This window comes from Dendropsophus ebraccatus, chromosome 3 (assembly GCF_027789765.1).
Source record: "Dendropsophus ebraccatus isolate aDenEbr1 chromosome 3, aDenEbr1.pat, whole genome shotgun sequence".
In the NCBI taxonomy this organism is placed as follows: Eukaryota; Metazoa; Chordata; class Amphibia; order Anura; family Hylidae; genus Dendropsophus; species Dendropsophus ebraccatus.
In genome coordinates, this window is record NC_091456.1 from 49,431,084 (window position 1) to 49,445,489 (window position 14,406).

At 37.1% G+C, this 14,406-nt stretch overlaps 1 protein-coding gene across 1 annotated transcript in view; it reads left to right on the forward strand.

The window, feature by feature from the left end:
• CNTNAP4 (contactin associated protein family member 4) overlaps positions 1 to 14,406 on the forward strand; it is a 199,697-nt gene that overhangs the window by 57,006 nt on the left and 128,285 nt on the right. Inside the window, exon 4 of the mRNA XM_069963476.1 lies at positions 12,433 to 12,580. Within this exon, the coding sequence (XP_069819577.1) occupies positions 12,433 to 12,580 (148 nt within the window). The remainder of the gene's footprint in view (positions 1 to 12,432; positions 12,581 to 14,406) is intronic.

A 14,406-nucleotide genomic window follows, 5' to 3' on the forward strand; every position in this document is an offset into this window, starting at 1 on the left:
TAATTCTTTTAATCTCTCCTCATAACGAAGATGCCCCATTCCCTTTATTAGTTTAGTTGCCCGTCTTTGTACCCTCCCCAGCTCTAGGACGTCCTTTTTATAAATCAGGTTCCAAAACTGGACAGCATACTCCAGATGAGGCCGCACTCAAGCTTTATAAAGCAGTAATATTATATCCCTGTCCTGAGAGTCCATGCCTGTTTTAATGCATGACAATATCCTGCTGGCTTTAGAAGAAGCTGACTGACATTGTGTACTGTTCTGTAGTTTACTATCTACAAGTACACCCAGATCCTTCTCCATCAGCGACTCTCCCAGTGTAAAACCCCCTAGGACATATGATGCATGTGGGTTATTAGTACCCAGGTGCATAACTTTACATTTATCCACATTGAAACTCATTTGCCAAACACTCATTGTGCCTACGTCATCCTGTAACATCTGCACATCCTCCATAGACTGTACTGTACTACAAAGCTTGGTGTCATCTGCAAAGATAGAAACATTGCTGTTAATTCCATTCTCAATATCATTAATAAACAAGTTAAGGAGGGAGCCCAGTACTGACCCTTGGGGTACACCACTTATTACCGGGGACCATTCGGAGTGGAATCATTGACCACCACTCTTTGGGTACGATTATTAAGCCAGTTTTCAATTCAGTTACACATTAAACTTTCCAGACTGATAGACTTTACTTACCTATCAGACGCCCATGAGGAACTGTGTCAATCGCTTTTGCAAAATCCAGGTACACGATATCCACAGCCACGCCGCCATCGAGGCTTCTACTTACAGGTTGGTTTGACAGCTTCTGTCCTTAGTAAAACCATGCTGGATATCACTTATAATACTATTAGCCACTACATATTCCTGATGTAGTCCCTTATAAGCCCCTCAAATAGTTTCCCCACAATGGACGTTAAGCTTACGGGTCTATAGTTACCTGGGGAAGTTCGAGAGCCCTTTTTGAAGATCGGCACTACATTTGCCTTACACCAGTCCCTCGGCACAATACCAGTCAGCAAAGAATCACTGACTATTTCATACAAGGGTAGAGAAATTACAGAACTGAGTTCCCTAACAACTCTGGGGTGTAATCCATCAGGCCCTGGAGCTTTGGTTACATTGAGTTTATTTAATTTATCTTGGACCATATCTATAGTAAACCAGTTCAGTACATTACACGTGTTAGCAGTACTGGCCCCACTCACCTCAGTACTGGCTCCACCCACCACAGCTTCATCCTCTTCTTTTGTATATACAGAACTGAAGAACCCATTAAGTAACTCAGCTGGGAACACAACCTCACTTTCCTACTGGTTATACCTCTAGCTATGTAGCCAAGCATTCCATAAGCTTTCCCAACTGCATAAAACCACTGTGCACTGTTTTGTGGTCAGAAATTACTATCCCTAATTCCTTCTAATCTCTTCTAAAGTTTTCACTAACATGAAATTGCCAGTGCAATACGTCGGTAGATGTCTTCTTTTCCCCCAAGTGCATTATTTTACATTTGGAAACATTTCACTGCAGTTTCTTTAGTTTTGACCGTTTACCTCATTTTCCATACCATATTACAGACATCTATCAATCCACTGTTGGATCATCGACAAACAGACAAACTTTACTTACCAAACCTTCTCCTATGTCACTTAATGTTAATGTTATTCATCTTCTTTCTTTTAGATAAATATCCATGGCTGTGAATACCTTTTTACTTAACTGTATAGGAAAGTACATGATATTACTGTGCAGAGTGTGGATTTACTGCAGAAATTATCCTTAGTAAATTCAACCCTTGTGGACAGTATTGTCACAAAATGTATGATAAAAATAGCAGAGTGCTCTGCCATAATACAAAGTGCCTTTGTCAAGATCAAGTACTTTTATATGATATAAAGAATGCACTTTAAATTTTGTTTGTCTTGAAATTCTAAATTGTTTAGTGAATTTAAATGTCAAGCCAATTATTCCCTCTGTAATAAAATTACGTTTCATTATGCATTCAAATAACAGTTTTCTATTCACAATTGGGTAAATGAATAGAAACAATGGCTGAGAAACAATATAAAATTTCAAACAAAAAGAACTAATCACAAGGACATATGGATTACTGCTGAAATTAAGCATTGTGCGCTGCACATCTGATGAACCATTTCAGTTTTGGCTACCATCCATGGTAATAGTAAAGCAAGAATACACATTGACATTGCCTAGAACGTCCAAGTTTTTTTTAATTCATCCATGCATAATGTATACCTTCTATCAAATATTATCTTGAAGTGGGTCAATTAGTACTATTTTATTACTGTATTCAAACATATACGTCACTTGATGGTAAAGTATTGGTAAAAAAATAAATCCTAAAAATCGAAGTTAATTGTCATGATCATTATTTTGACAACGATCGTTACCTAATAGACTGTGTGCGTTGCATTGAAATCAATTAAATTAAAGGTAAAATTGGATGTCTGTTTAAATTGCAAAAGCAGACGCCTTTTCTGTTTCTGTTTGTTTTTAACATGGTGTGAACATAGCCTATTAGAGGGGATAAATCCCATATATTAAAAAAACTTTTATTGTAAACTCATTTGAGAATAATATTCCCAGTTGAAAATACCAAAAACTGCTTATAATTTAAACTGGTATGTAAAATGCTAAAAGCTTCTCACATGAATATAGTTTACCCAACAGAAAATATCTTCATCTCTAGTTCTAGCTAGACAAATGATGCTGAAATAGCATGAGGAATAATGAAGCACAAAGAAGGAATTGTGGCACTTACCAGTCCAGCTTAGTCGTGGATGCTGACCAGCGACTAGACCATGGCTATTTCACACGCATGCGCAGTGCACTTCTTCCAGGCTCTGGAAGAAGCGCGCTGCGCATGCCCATAGAATGGCCATTTCCTAATGAATGGTTAGATAATGTCCAGACACACCCATATGGCCGGTTGATTTGAATGGGCTTTAATGTTCCCGCAGCTGATATGGCTGTATAGGTCACTGGAACAAGTACATCAGTGGTTGTGTCAAACAACGGCCGCTGTTTTACACATTGTGAACATAGCCAGACAGTGACTAATGCTCAAAGTAAATGTGCCTCATCTTGCTAGACTAGACACTTCATCCTAAGATTACACAATCTATTTAGTCTGGTTTCACTGTAATGTGGTTTTGAGTACAATTGTGATAATGAAAGTAGAGGACGTATTAAATAAAATTTGACCAATCCATGCACCTTATATATTGCCAATACACTTAAACTGTGAAAAAGTTCTCAAATTTCATTGTTTTAGTTGACAAAAAAAACACTGTTGAGTGTTAACAGTTAGGCTATGTTCACACTGCGTATGAGTCCGGCCGCATTTCATACGCCGCCGTACATGTGCGGCTGAAACTACGGGCGTGGGAAAAATAGACATGCGGCCGGATGCGTACAAACCGCAAATATACGCCTGTAGTACAGTTATGCTTCCCTAGCTTGTTTCGAAGCGATCTGAGGCAGGTCATTTATTTGGAAATCTTCGCCCAGCCCCGTAAACCACACAGAACCTTTTGGATTGAAAAATCAAGTTCAATTTGGCTAAAATAAGTACTTCGTACAGGACCGCATGGAAATCCACGGCCGTGAGTTTCAACATTTCCATCCTCAAACAATGGTCTTGTTCATTTTTCACGGCGCCGTATACGATCCGGCCGTAAGCTCATACGTAGTGTGCACTGTGCGGGCGTATATCGTATACTTTCAAGCAAACGCATCAACCTCAAAACTACGTGCGCATATTTGCGGTTCGCACTACGGCCAGAAACATACGCAGTGTGAACATAGCCTTAAATAAGATTATGATGGTTATGTAGGTTTTATATATTCATCTCTTTTTATGCAGACTTAATATTTTTCCTTGTGGCCAAATAGCCACGCATTAAACAGAAAATTTACAAACTTAGATGTCTGAGTGATCATTCAAATTAAAGTAATTATCAATTCTGATTTTATAAAGCAGCTGTAAACAAAACCACCCACATACCTTTTAGTCGCATATTATCACAGAATAGCCATCAAAGCAGAAACTACATACAAGTGTTGTTCAGAAATGATGTTCTGCTTGGCTTGAATTCATTAACGGATGGAGTCAACAGAAAAAGATTGCTGAAGATTTTCTGTTACTCATTCGCCCTCCACATATTTCTTCTGTGCAAAAATTATCCTCCATCTATAAAAAAAACCCAGCACCAGCTATATTAAAGAAAATCTATCACTAGGTCGGGGCATTCTAACCTGCTAATAGAGCCTATTAGGAGAAATTACTCAGAGACACATAATGCCCTTAAAATACCATTTTGGTGCATCATCTTTTACGAAACAGGCTTTTTATTAATATATTGATGATGTTGTTAGGTGCAGCATAGTTGGTACTTTACCCCTGAAACTTTACTCACTGAAATGTGTACTGAAAAAAAAGCTGTGTGCTGGAAGAGAAAATATCCAGTGTGTGTAAAAATATTGAACATTATAATTTAAGGATATGTTACCACTTTGGGAAAATATTGGGGAAGGCGGAGGTCTCGTAACATTGATGGCCGCTAATAATGATCACTATTATCAGACATCTATTTAACGAGAGGGATGCCTTCCGCCCATATTATTACAAAGTGGGAACATGGCCTAAAGGGGTATTCCCAGTTGAATAATGTAGGTAAACTTGTAGGACATGTAATGTTAAATGCTTTTGCAAATACATTCATTTAACAAACTTGCCTTCTTCTCCTGATATGCTGCTCTTTTCCATCCCTTGTTCACAGCTGTCTAGGTTGCTGATCACCACTCTGCTCCAAAAGCAGTGGTTTTGCAATATCTATACACAAATCTGATGTGGCTGGCCAATCACTGCGAGGCCTGTGGCATAGCAGGATGTGCCAGCCCCTTCCTAACATGTTTATTGGCTAATTTAAAGGGGTATTCCACCCAAACCCTTCTTTACACAATGTAATAGCCCACCCATAGCTTCAAATATTGGTCAAAGCAAATTATATATTCTAAGCAGTTTTTATGCTTTTTCTTCAGTCTCACCCCCTCTGGATTCAAAACATTAGCTAAATAGAGTCCTTCCTCCTGGCCCCAACCTTTGGCATCAGGATTGCGTGTCCTCTCTTCAATGGGCCAGGTTAGCAATTATAACTATTCCCCCTAAAGAGAATTAGGACACCTGACCCACTGACATCACTTTTAGTGTGCCTGCCTTCAGTAAAAGCTAAACTCCATCCCCGTCCCTGTGTGGCTCACTACCCCTATGCATACCATAGATCAGTATATGCAATCTATTGATTGTATGTTTTAAAGTGTTCAAAAGTGTTTAAAAAGTAGTGTAATAAAAAAAGTTATTTAAAGTATTAAAAAAAATACAACCCCCAAAATAAAAGTTTAAAATACCTCCTTGCCCATTATAAAAATAAAAATATTTGAAAAATAAAAAATAAACATATTATAAATTGTAGCATGCAGAATTTTCTGATCTATTAAAATATAACATTGTTTCACATAGTGAAACCAGAAAATAAAAACAAAAACACCAGGATTGCAGATTTGTTTTAAATTATATATCAGAAAAAAAAATTGATTGCAATTTTTCATGGCGCAAAAAATGACACCCCAACCAGCCCTGTAGGTGGAAAAAGAAAAGCGTTGTGGCTCTTAGAAGGTGAGGAGGAACATTGCATTAATTTGACCCGGACATCTGTGCATCAATGGGCTCTGTCTTGAAGGGGATAATGATTAGAGATGAGCGAACCTCGAGCATGCTCGAGTCGATCCAAACCCGAACTTTCGGCATTTGATTAGCGGTGAACTTGGATAAAGCCCTAAGTCTATGTGGAAAACATGGATATAGTCATTGGCTGTATCCATGTTTTCCAGACAACCTTAGAGCTTTATCCAAGTTCAGCACCCACAGCTAATCAAATACCGAAAGTTCGGGTTCGGATTGACTCGAATCCGAACCCGGTTCGCTCATCTCTAATAATGATGTTTCATGGAACAATTTAGCCCTGTCTGGCACCAACATTATTCTACCATAACTTTAATTTCTTTTATTGTACTCTAAGCAACATCTGGACCTCTCCTTCATATCTGCATGGTTTTATGGATGGAGTTGCTGTCACATAATGATCTGACTAGATACTGTAGAATATTTGTAGTTAGCAGTATTAGTAGTGGGTGTTAAAGGAAATGAAACAACATCTAACCTGCTGTTATTTCGGCGCAGTACTTGCCACTGGGGCACAAGGTATTTTGTACTTTATCTGATATGCAAATTAAGTGGCTTGGTGCACTGGGGGTGTTACTACCACCTACAGTACACTAATTCGCCAGCCTTCCCTTTCTAATGAATATTCAACATCCACTGGTATGGACAGCTACAGACAGAGGGAAGGATATGTAGGTATACAACACTGTTTTCCTGTTTTACATGTTTTCTGTGGCTGACACTGTCATATCGGCCTCAGGAGCATTATTTAAATACGTTGAATTATGCAGGCAGTATGGGTGTGACTGAGAATCAATGAAGCATTGAATCTCAGTCACACTACGGCTGCAAGACAAGACAGCCAAACACTGTGTGAACTGTTAGTTTTTTCCGACTGCTGTTTGGTAACAACGGCCAGAAATTGTTCACAGGTTAATTATTTCCATAGCTGTATTCAATAGCCGTTGTTCCATATAGCGTGTCAACAACAGCTGCTGTTTGCATTGATTTCAGTGCTGACCATTATTTTATGACAAGAACGGCCGTTGTTTTATTCAGCAACGATGGACATTCTTGTCATAAAAAAAAAAAAAAAAAAAGAAAGTTTGAACATGGCCTAAGGCTATGTTTGAGCTACGTATTTTTTACGACAATAACACCCATTGTTAGCAAACAGAACAACGACCATTCTTGACACAAAATAATGGGTGGTAGTAAAAATCAATGCAAACAATGTATTCAAGAATAGCCGCTGTTCGCTGTGGCCGCACAAATAAGTGACTTGTCAATTATTTGTGGCCGCAAATAATTGACATTTCACACACTGTGTTGCTGTCATGTTGGCCGTAGTGTGCCTGGAAATCAATGGTTAATTGATTTCCAGGCACACCCATACCGCGGCCGGATAAAAATGATTAAAAAAAGAAAATGTTCATCCATGTCAAACAACGGCCGCTGTTATCGTGTAAACGTGGCCTAAGGTTGAAAATACCAACCTCAAAAAAATTGTGGGAACAAAGCCTAATAACACCAGGATTTATTTTGCACATGAATTCTGGAGCTTCTTTGTTGCTTCTCTAAAAGCTGTTTCTTATTTAGCTAACAAAGTAGTGAAATCTAGTTTAAATGTTTTTAATGAGTACCTTTTAAACAAAGAAAGTTCAACAATAATTCTTCGGTCACTTGCTTGATTTAATATAGCAGTGCTACTAAATTTTCTGGTAAATAGAAGCATTTTACTGTAAATAAATTTAGCTTTCTTATTTTTTTTCTATAAAGGCTAAATTGCTTTTAATCTATATGCAAATTCTAGTTTAACATTTTTAAGATGATTTAGATTATGTTTTCAACTATCTCACAGCACAAGGATACCACAAAAATGTAAAGGGAAAAAAAGTACATTCTGTGATACAAAATATGCCATAATCCATTATGTGTAATGTTATATCACCATTAACTACTACTGTATACTGTATGTACATTTTTGCAAAAATACAACAAAAATAAAAAAATAAAAATTATATATATATATATATATATATATATATCCTTCATCACCAAAGTGCAGCTCCCCTTTCACTATGCCAGTCCACACAGCCTGGTGTTCCAGGTATGGGGTGGTAACAGGCTAGCATTATTAGGCTGGCGGTGAGGGGGGGGACAATAAAAATGACCCAGCCCATCTTGGTAACACCAGGCCGCTACAGCTTTCAATCTACCTTACTGGTCATTGAAAATAGGGGGGACGCCATGCATTTCTTTAACCTTGCTGTTCTGTTCGTTTCTACTATACACATATAATGTACTGGTCATTTTTGACTGGGCCTATTAAAATCAGGATTTTTAACTAATTTAAGTGTTTCATTTGAATTTCTTTTGCATTATTATACTGTGTTTGAACATGGTTGTTCATAAACAAATTAAAAATGAAAAAAAAAAACTTAATTTTAATTTTTTGTGTCAAAAAATGTTACATGGCCTTATTGCATTATTCATGCATACTGCACATTTCCCCCAAAAAATTGGGTCTATTTAACGCCATAACACAAAAGCATTGTACACCGACACATCAAGAATGTTATAAAAAAACAACCATTGGCCACCAATTAGTTTTACGTTTACAGGTGTTAGTGCCTATGAGTTGATCTAGAGTATCAACTGCCCCTTTTGTAGCATTGTAATGTAAAATCCTATCTGGCTTTCTGTCCTCTCGGTTACTGATTGCATTATCATGGTGCATTGTGCTCATCAGAATGACACGTTTGTGTTTTTGGGAATGTACGAAACTACTGTTGAAAGATAAAATGTAGAACTATAAACGTTTCTCTTACTGAGGATACCTTGCAGCAGTTCTGGCTTATTTTTTCTAACAGTACCCCGCATGGTCATTCTTCTTTTCTGCAACATCTGCCCCAGTTGGTGTGATGTGAAAGAATTGTCACATGTAACATTTTGTCCTTTGAGGCCATGTGTCAAATCCAAAACTACTTGCATACCTTGATTTATTTCAGTTCTTTCTCCAGGGCTTTTCCTTGTCTATACCTGAGTATTTACAGTGTATGAACTTATGCTGTCGCACACAGTCCATATTTTGATGCCATAGTTTGCAGGCTTACTTGGAATATACTGCCTGAATGGGCACCTACCTCTGGATTAAACCAGTTGTTCATCTACAGTCACATTTTCACCAGCATTATATAAAATTCATGTATGTGTAACTCTGCATGGACCAAAAGGACCTAGATAAACTGATAAATAGTAGTAGATGAACTATATAGACCAAATGAGATTATAACTGCTTTATTTTTTTTTTTAAATGGCTGGGGATTAGTATAAAAGGCTATCGGTCATTTTTGACCTAATAGTACAAGTGTAAAAAAAGATGTGGAGCAAAAAGTAAACAAAATATAAATAAATAAAAACTGCTATTAGTATGCCAAGCCAAACCATGATGGGAAGTCTTTCTTTTTGGAGATTTTTTGCATATCCTTTCTTCCCAGAATTCCCAGTGTAGCAGAAATGACTTGTAAGTCTCCACACGTCTTTATACCGGACTCTCTTTAAGGAGAATGAGTACCCTTTGGTTACCAAGGTGGGAAGAGTCATTTATATTTGCCCTACCCAGCTTAAGAATGCCAGCAATGACCTGGAACATTATTTATTGATGCACTGGGCTTTCTGGTACTCAACTCTTCTCAGTAACCTTGTGGCAGTGGGTTCTGGGGTAATAAGGAGCGGGGGGCAGTAGTTGTTTTATGGGCTAATGTCAACCCCCAAATAGTAATGGATGACACTTGTCAGACAACTTTCACTGCTGAGCCATATACGTATAAGCCACTCATCAACCCTTTTATTAAAGAGTACCTATCATTAAAATATATATATTTTGATATGTCAGCAGGATATATCAAAAGTTTTTATTGGTCATGGTTAGTGATGAGCTAACATCCCGATGTTCGGTTTGGGTCTCGAACCTGAACATTAAAAAAAAAATGATTGTGATCTGTTTGTATTCGCCCAACATTCACAAACAAATAACGAACATACAGTAGTTGTGTACATTTTGGTCTACGCATATAAGTACGGATTATCAGATGCAAAGCGTAAATTACGCAGTGGCGTACGTTTGCAAGTTCGAACATGTTCAAAAATTATCGTTATAACCATTCTAATCTAATAAATTGTTTGCGATCTGCGAACACAAACAATTAGCGTCATGTTTGTACGAACATACGAACATTTACGAACATGTTCGTTTATCACTAGTCAGGGTCTAAGGGGGACATGTATCAAGCAGTGTACCTTGTGCAATTTTTGGCTTATGTATGATGTGCACAGACCTTTGTCAGATTAACTAAACAGTGTAGCTCGGTGTATGTGTGAATTTGACAGCTTACGTCTGTTTTTTTTTCTTCTTGACTTATGTGGGTGTGGTTATTCCTAAGAATTTTCTTAGTTGTGATTTATCATGTGCACATTTTGGAATATTCTCATATTTATTCGCATCTGTACTCCAGTCCCAGGGTAGCGGAACCTTCCTAACCAAGGTCAATTCATTATTACCTACAGTAAAATGCGCAGCACCAGGGAAGCTATGGCAGGTGATTTATGAACCAACATGTGAATATTAATAAATACTTGACTAGACTGCAAGCATATAAGCCAGTGCACAGAGATAAAAATATTTGCAAACAAAGGTGCAAATGATAACTGTCCCCCTAAGTGTTTAGATTCTGACTAGAGATGATCCAAACCCAATCGTTCGGTATTTGATTAGCTGGGGCTGCAGAACTTGGATAAAGCTCTAAGGTTGTCTGGAAAACATGGATAGAGCCAATGACTATATCCATGTTTTCCACATAGCCTTAGGGCTTTATCCAACTTCAGCAGCCACCGCTAATCAAATGCCGAACGTTCGGGTTCGGATCGACTCGAGCATGCTCAAGGTTCGCTCATCTCTAATTCTGACCTATCAGTATGACAAGCAGGTAACTGATTATACTGCCTCTTTCCAATCAAATCTTTTAACATGTCTCTCTGACATATCAAAAGTTTTTTCAATTACAGTGCCCATTTAGGTTTGAACAAAATCTTCTTTCTGTGTAGTGGTCCATTACTTTTGTAAAAATATAAAAAAGAAATAAGTATTAAATAAAAACAAAAGAGTACAAATATCACTGTATTCAGACTGACCTATAGAATAAAGAGAAAATGCTCGAGGTTCGCTCATCTCTAGTAATATGCCTCATTAAGACCTCCCTGACATGATAAATTAGCATTATAGCATGCCAGGGATGGTGTTAATGATAGTTACATCTGTATGTTAACAGTATTACCCTTATATTTCTGTACAGTAAGCACTGATCAGTTGTTTTATGGATCAAATAAAGAACACATATGGATGAGTCCTTATTTTTTTATCTCTTAATGTAGTTGAATTTTTTAAAAACTTGCTCATATTTTATATGCCTATGTGAATAGCCCTATAAATGAACATAAACTCCATATTAAACTCTACAAAAAACAGATGTAATATGATCTCTAGTTTTTATTGGTAAGATATTAATGTTGAAGAAAATTTTTGGCGCATTTTTATTAGTTTTTTTAACATTTTACATTGCATATATGTATAAGTCTCTTAGGGAACTTATTTATGCAATGCTTTGCTAGCATAACATAGCATAGCATTCATCAGTATTATTGGCAATCTGTGCATAGAGTCTGTCCGAGAGAGGACTCTATGGACAGATTGAAGATCCGACAGGACGGAGGTAAGTGGCTTACCCCCACCTGTCAGTAAAAGTGATTGTGAGTGGGGGTCCCAATCAGTCAGTGACAGGTGCTTGTCCTGTCATTGAATACCTGGTTATCATTAAGGAAGGGTAATGACAGGCAGTTGCAGGAACGCGGCTGCCTGTCATTAGCTCCGGTGCCGGCCACACTGATGTGTGCAGGATCGCTCACATTGGAGCGGTCCTGCACACATTTAAAGTGTTACTGTCGTTATAACTTTCAAAATCTAAATCAACAGTAGATGTGAAATAAAGCAAGTTTGCAATATACATTCATTATTATTTTTGTTGTTTTCATGCTGTAAAACAAAGCTGAACTTACTAGAAATCCAGGTCCAGTCTCCTGAAGGCAGATTTTCTGACTCTGCTGGTAAAAAAAAAAAAAAAAAAAAAAAGAGGAGGAAAGGAGGAATTCCGGCCAGTACAGAGAGTCACGGCTTAATATGTCCATCGATGACATGACTGCCTTCTCTGTGATCCCTCAGATGGCCTGGGAAACACTGAACTTCCAGTTTTTTGAGAGAGAGAAAAAGAGTCAGAAAACAGGAAGTGCTGTGTTTTCAATGATAACTAAAAAAATAAATTATGAATGTAAATTGCAAACTTGCTTTATATCACATCTACTGCTGATTTAGATTTTGAAAGTTATAACGACAGCGACACTTTAAAGTTACTTCAGTCTAGGAATGTATATATATACGTTCCTACTGTACAGGATATGTGCAGTATTAACATGTTTATACTGATTGTGGATGTTAAGGGGTTAAGAAGCTGTGTATATTTTCTTAAATTTAAATTTTCTGATGCCATTTTGCTACTGTAGACATGCTTTCTTATTAAAATAATTTTTATTAATAATTGTTATTTTAATATTATTCCTTGTCATTGTAGGAATTTGTAGGAAACACAAATGCTGACAGTGTTGTTCAATACAAGCTTCAGAACCACATACGAGCAAGATATTTGCGTTTTAACCCATTGGATTGGAATATGAATGGAAGAATTGGAATGAGAGTAGAGGTCTATGGCTGCACGTACAGTAAGTATTACCAGTTCGTTCTTTTAAATATATGCACCAAACTAATAGTAAAAGGAAATTTGTGGCCATAAGTATTGGTGTTTTTAGTAATTATATTTGTTTTTTATTCTAGTCAAAAAAGTTACAAAAGCATAGGAATTTATAAAAATGGAAATTATATTGGTAAATGCTATTTTAAATGCATTATTTTGCATTAATTATGCATTTTTTTGCAACAATTTAAAAGTTATTTTGGGCAATCATTGTAAAATAGCACCATTTTACTGTGATGTTGATGACATTGCTGCAAAATGGTGGTAAATTACCACAATTTTGTATTTCTCTGCAAATAAGCGTCAAAGTCTTGGTCATGTGTGAATAGCCCACCTCCAGTGCTTCACCCCCAGCCTGGTACCCGTGAATAGAATGGGGCCGTACACGGGAATCGGGCCACGGTTCAAAAGAAAGGGCTGTGGCACCAGTTTCCCCACACCAGCACAATTCTATACATGGGTAATTCTTAAAGCGAATGTACCTGATGGTTGAGTTGTTGTTTTTTTTTTTTTCTTTTTAAAGGCCCCGAGTGCATTACCTATTTCTTGCATCAATAGAAACCAAAAATGTATGTATGTACATAATAGGCAATGTTCACAAAAGGTAAGTTTCATATTAATCACAGACGTTGTTGCCGATTTACAACAATGGTTGTGATTAATACAAAACTTACATAGTGCTGCCACCTATGGAATCACGGCCGGAGTGTATACACACAGGAGGAGATTTATGAAAGGGTGAAAATATACACCTGGTGTAAACTTCCCACAGCAGCCAACTTGTAATGTGGGCAGGGGGAGTGTTAGTAACAGTGTAAGACTATGTTCACACAACGTCAAAAATAGAGAAAAGGCAGACAATTTTGATATTTAAAAAACATCAATTTTTGCCGCGATTTAACTGACTGCAATGGCAATGCATTGAAGTCAATGGAAAGATGGACGGACCATGCACACAATGTATTGAATAACAGACGTTTTTACCGCGGACGTCAAGATAATGAGCATAATCATTATTTCCGGACGTCTTTTGCAAACAGCAACCATTTTTTATTAGTTGTTCACACACAGTTTTTCTTTTGTCACTGTTCTTTCTCCGTTTTTACTATTAAATTCAATGGACTTTTCAATTAAGCCACACCCAAAGGCCAATCAGTAAACCCAAACTAAAATAATGTGCAAACACCAGTCATTGCACTAAGAGAAGGCCAGGCTGCTAAATGACATCCGTTATTTTAGATTTAAACTGACGGACGTCCTTTTAAACAAAGCTGAAAAAACGTTGTGTGAACATAACCTAACAGCTATAATAAAGAACTTATTGTGTAATTTGCTGCTTTCATTTATAATTAGTACTCAGAAAAATAATATGTGTTATGTGAAAGAAGTACTTAAGGCTAATTGCGATTATATTATGTCTGGGTGGGTTGGGTGAGTGTAGGTTCCCAGTAAGAAGTCCAAGGGGCCCATATAGTTATAAAGGTATGCCGCAATGTTTTTTTTTTTTTTTTTTTTACGTAGGCCAGACTGGGTAAAAAAGCACCTAAACATTTTTCTGTTCACAAGTTGAGCGGCTTTTGAGATACAGAAACATTGCTATACAATGCTATACACTCTAGCACGAGATAAGTATCTTTTATTGTTATAAATTTCAGAATAATCTATCTGATAATATCTAATTAAGTTGAGCCTCACTGGAAACGATAGAATAGGCTCAACAATTAATGTGCTTTGTCTTCTGTTGCATCTGTAAAAGTCTCTACAGGAACATTTTTATACAATGTATTCAATGAC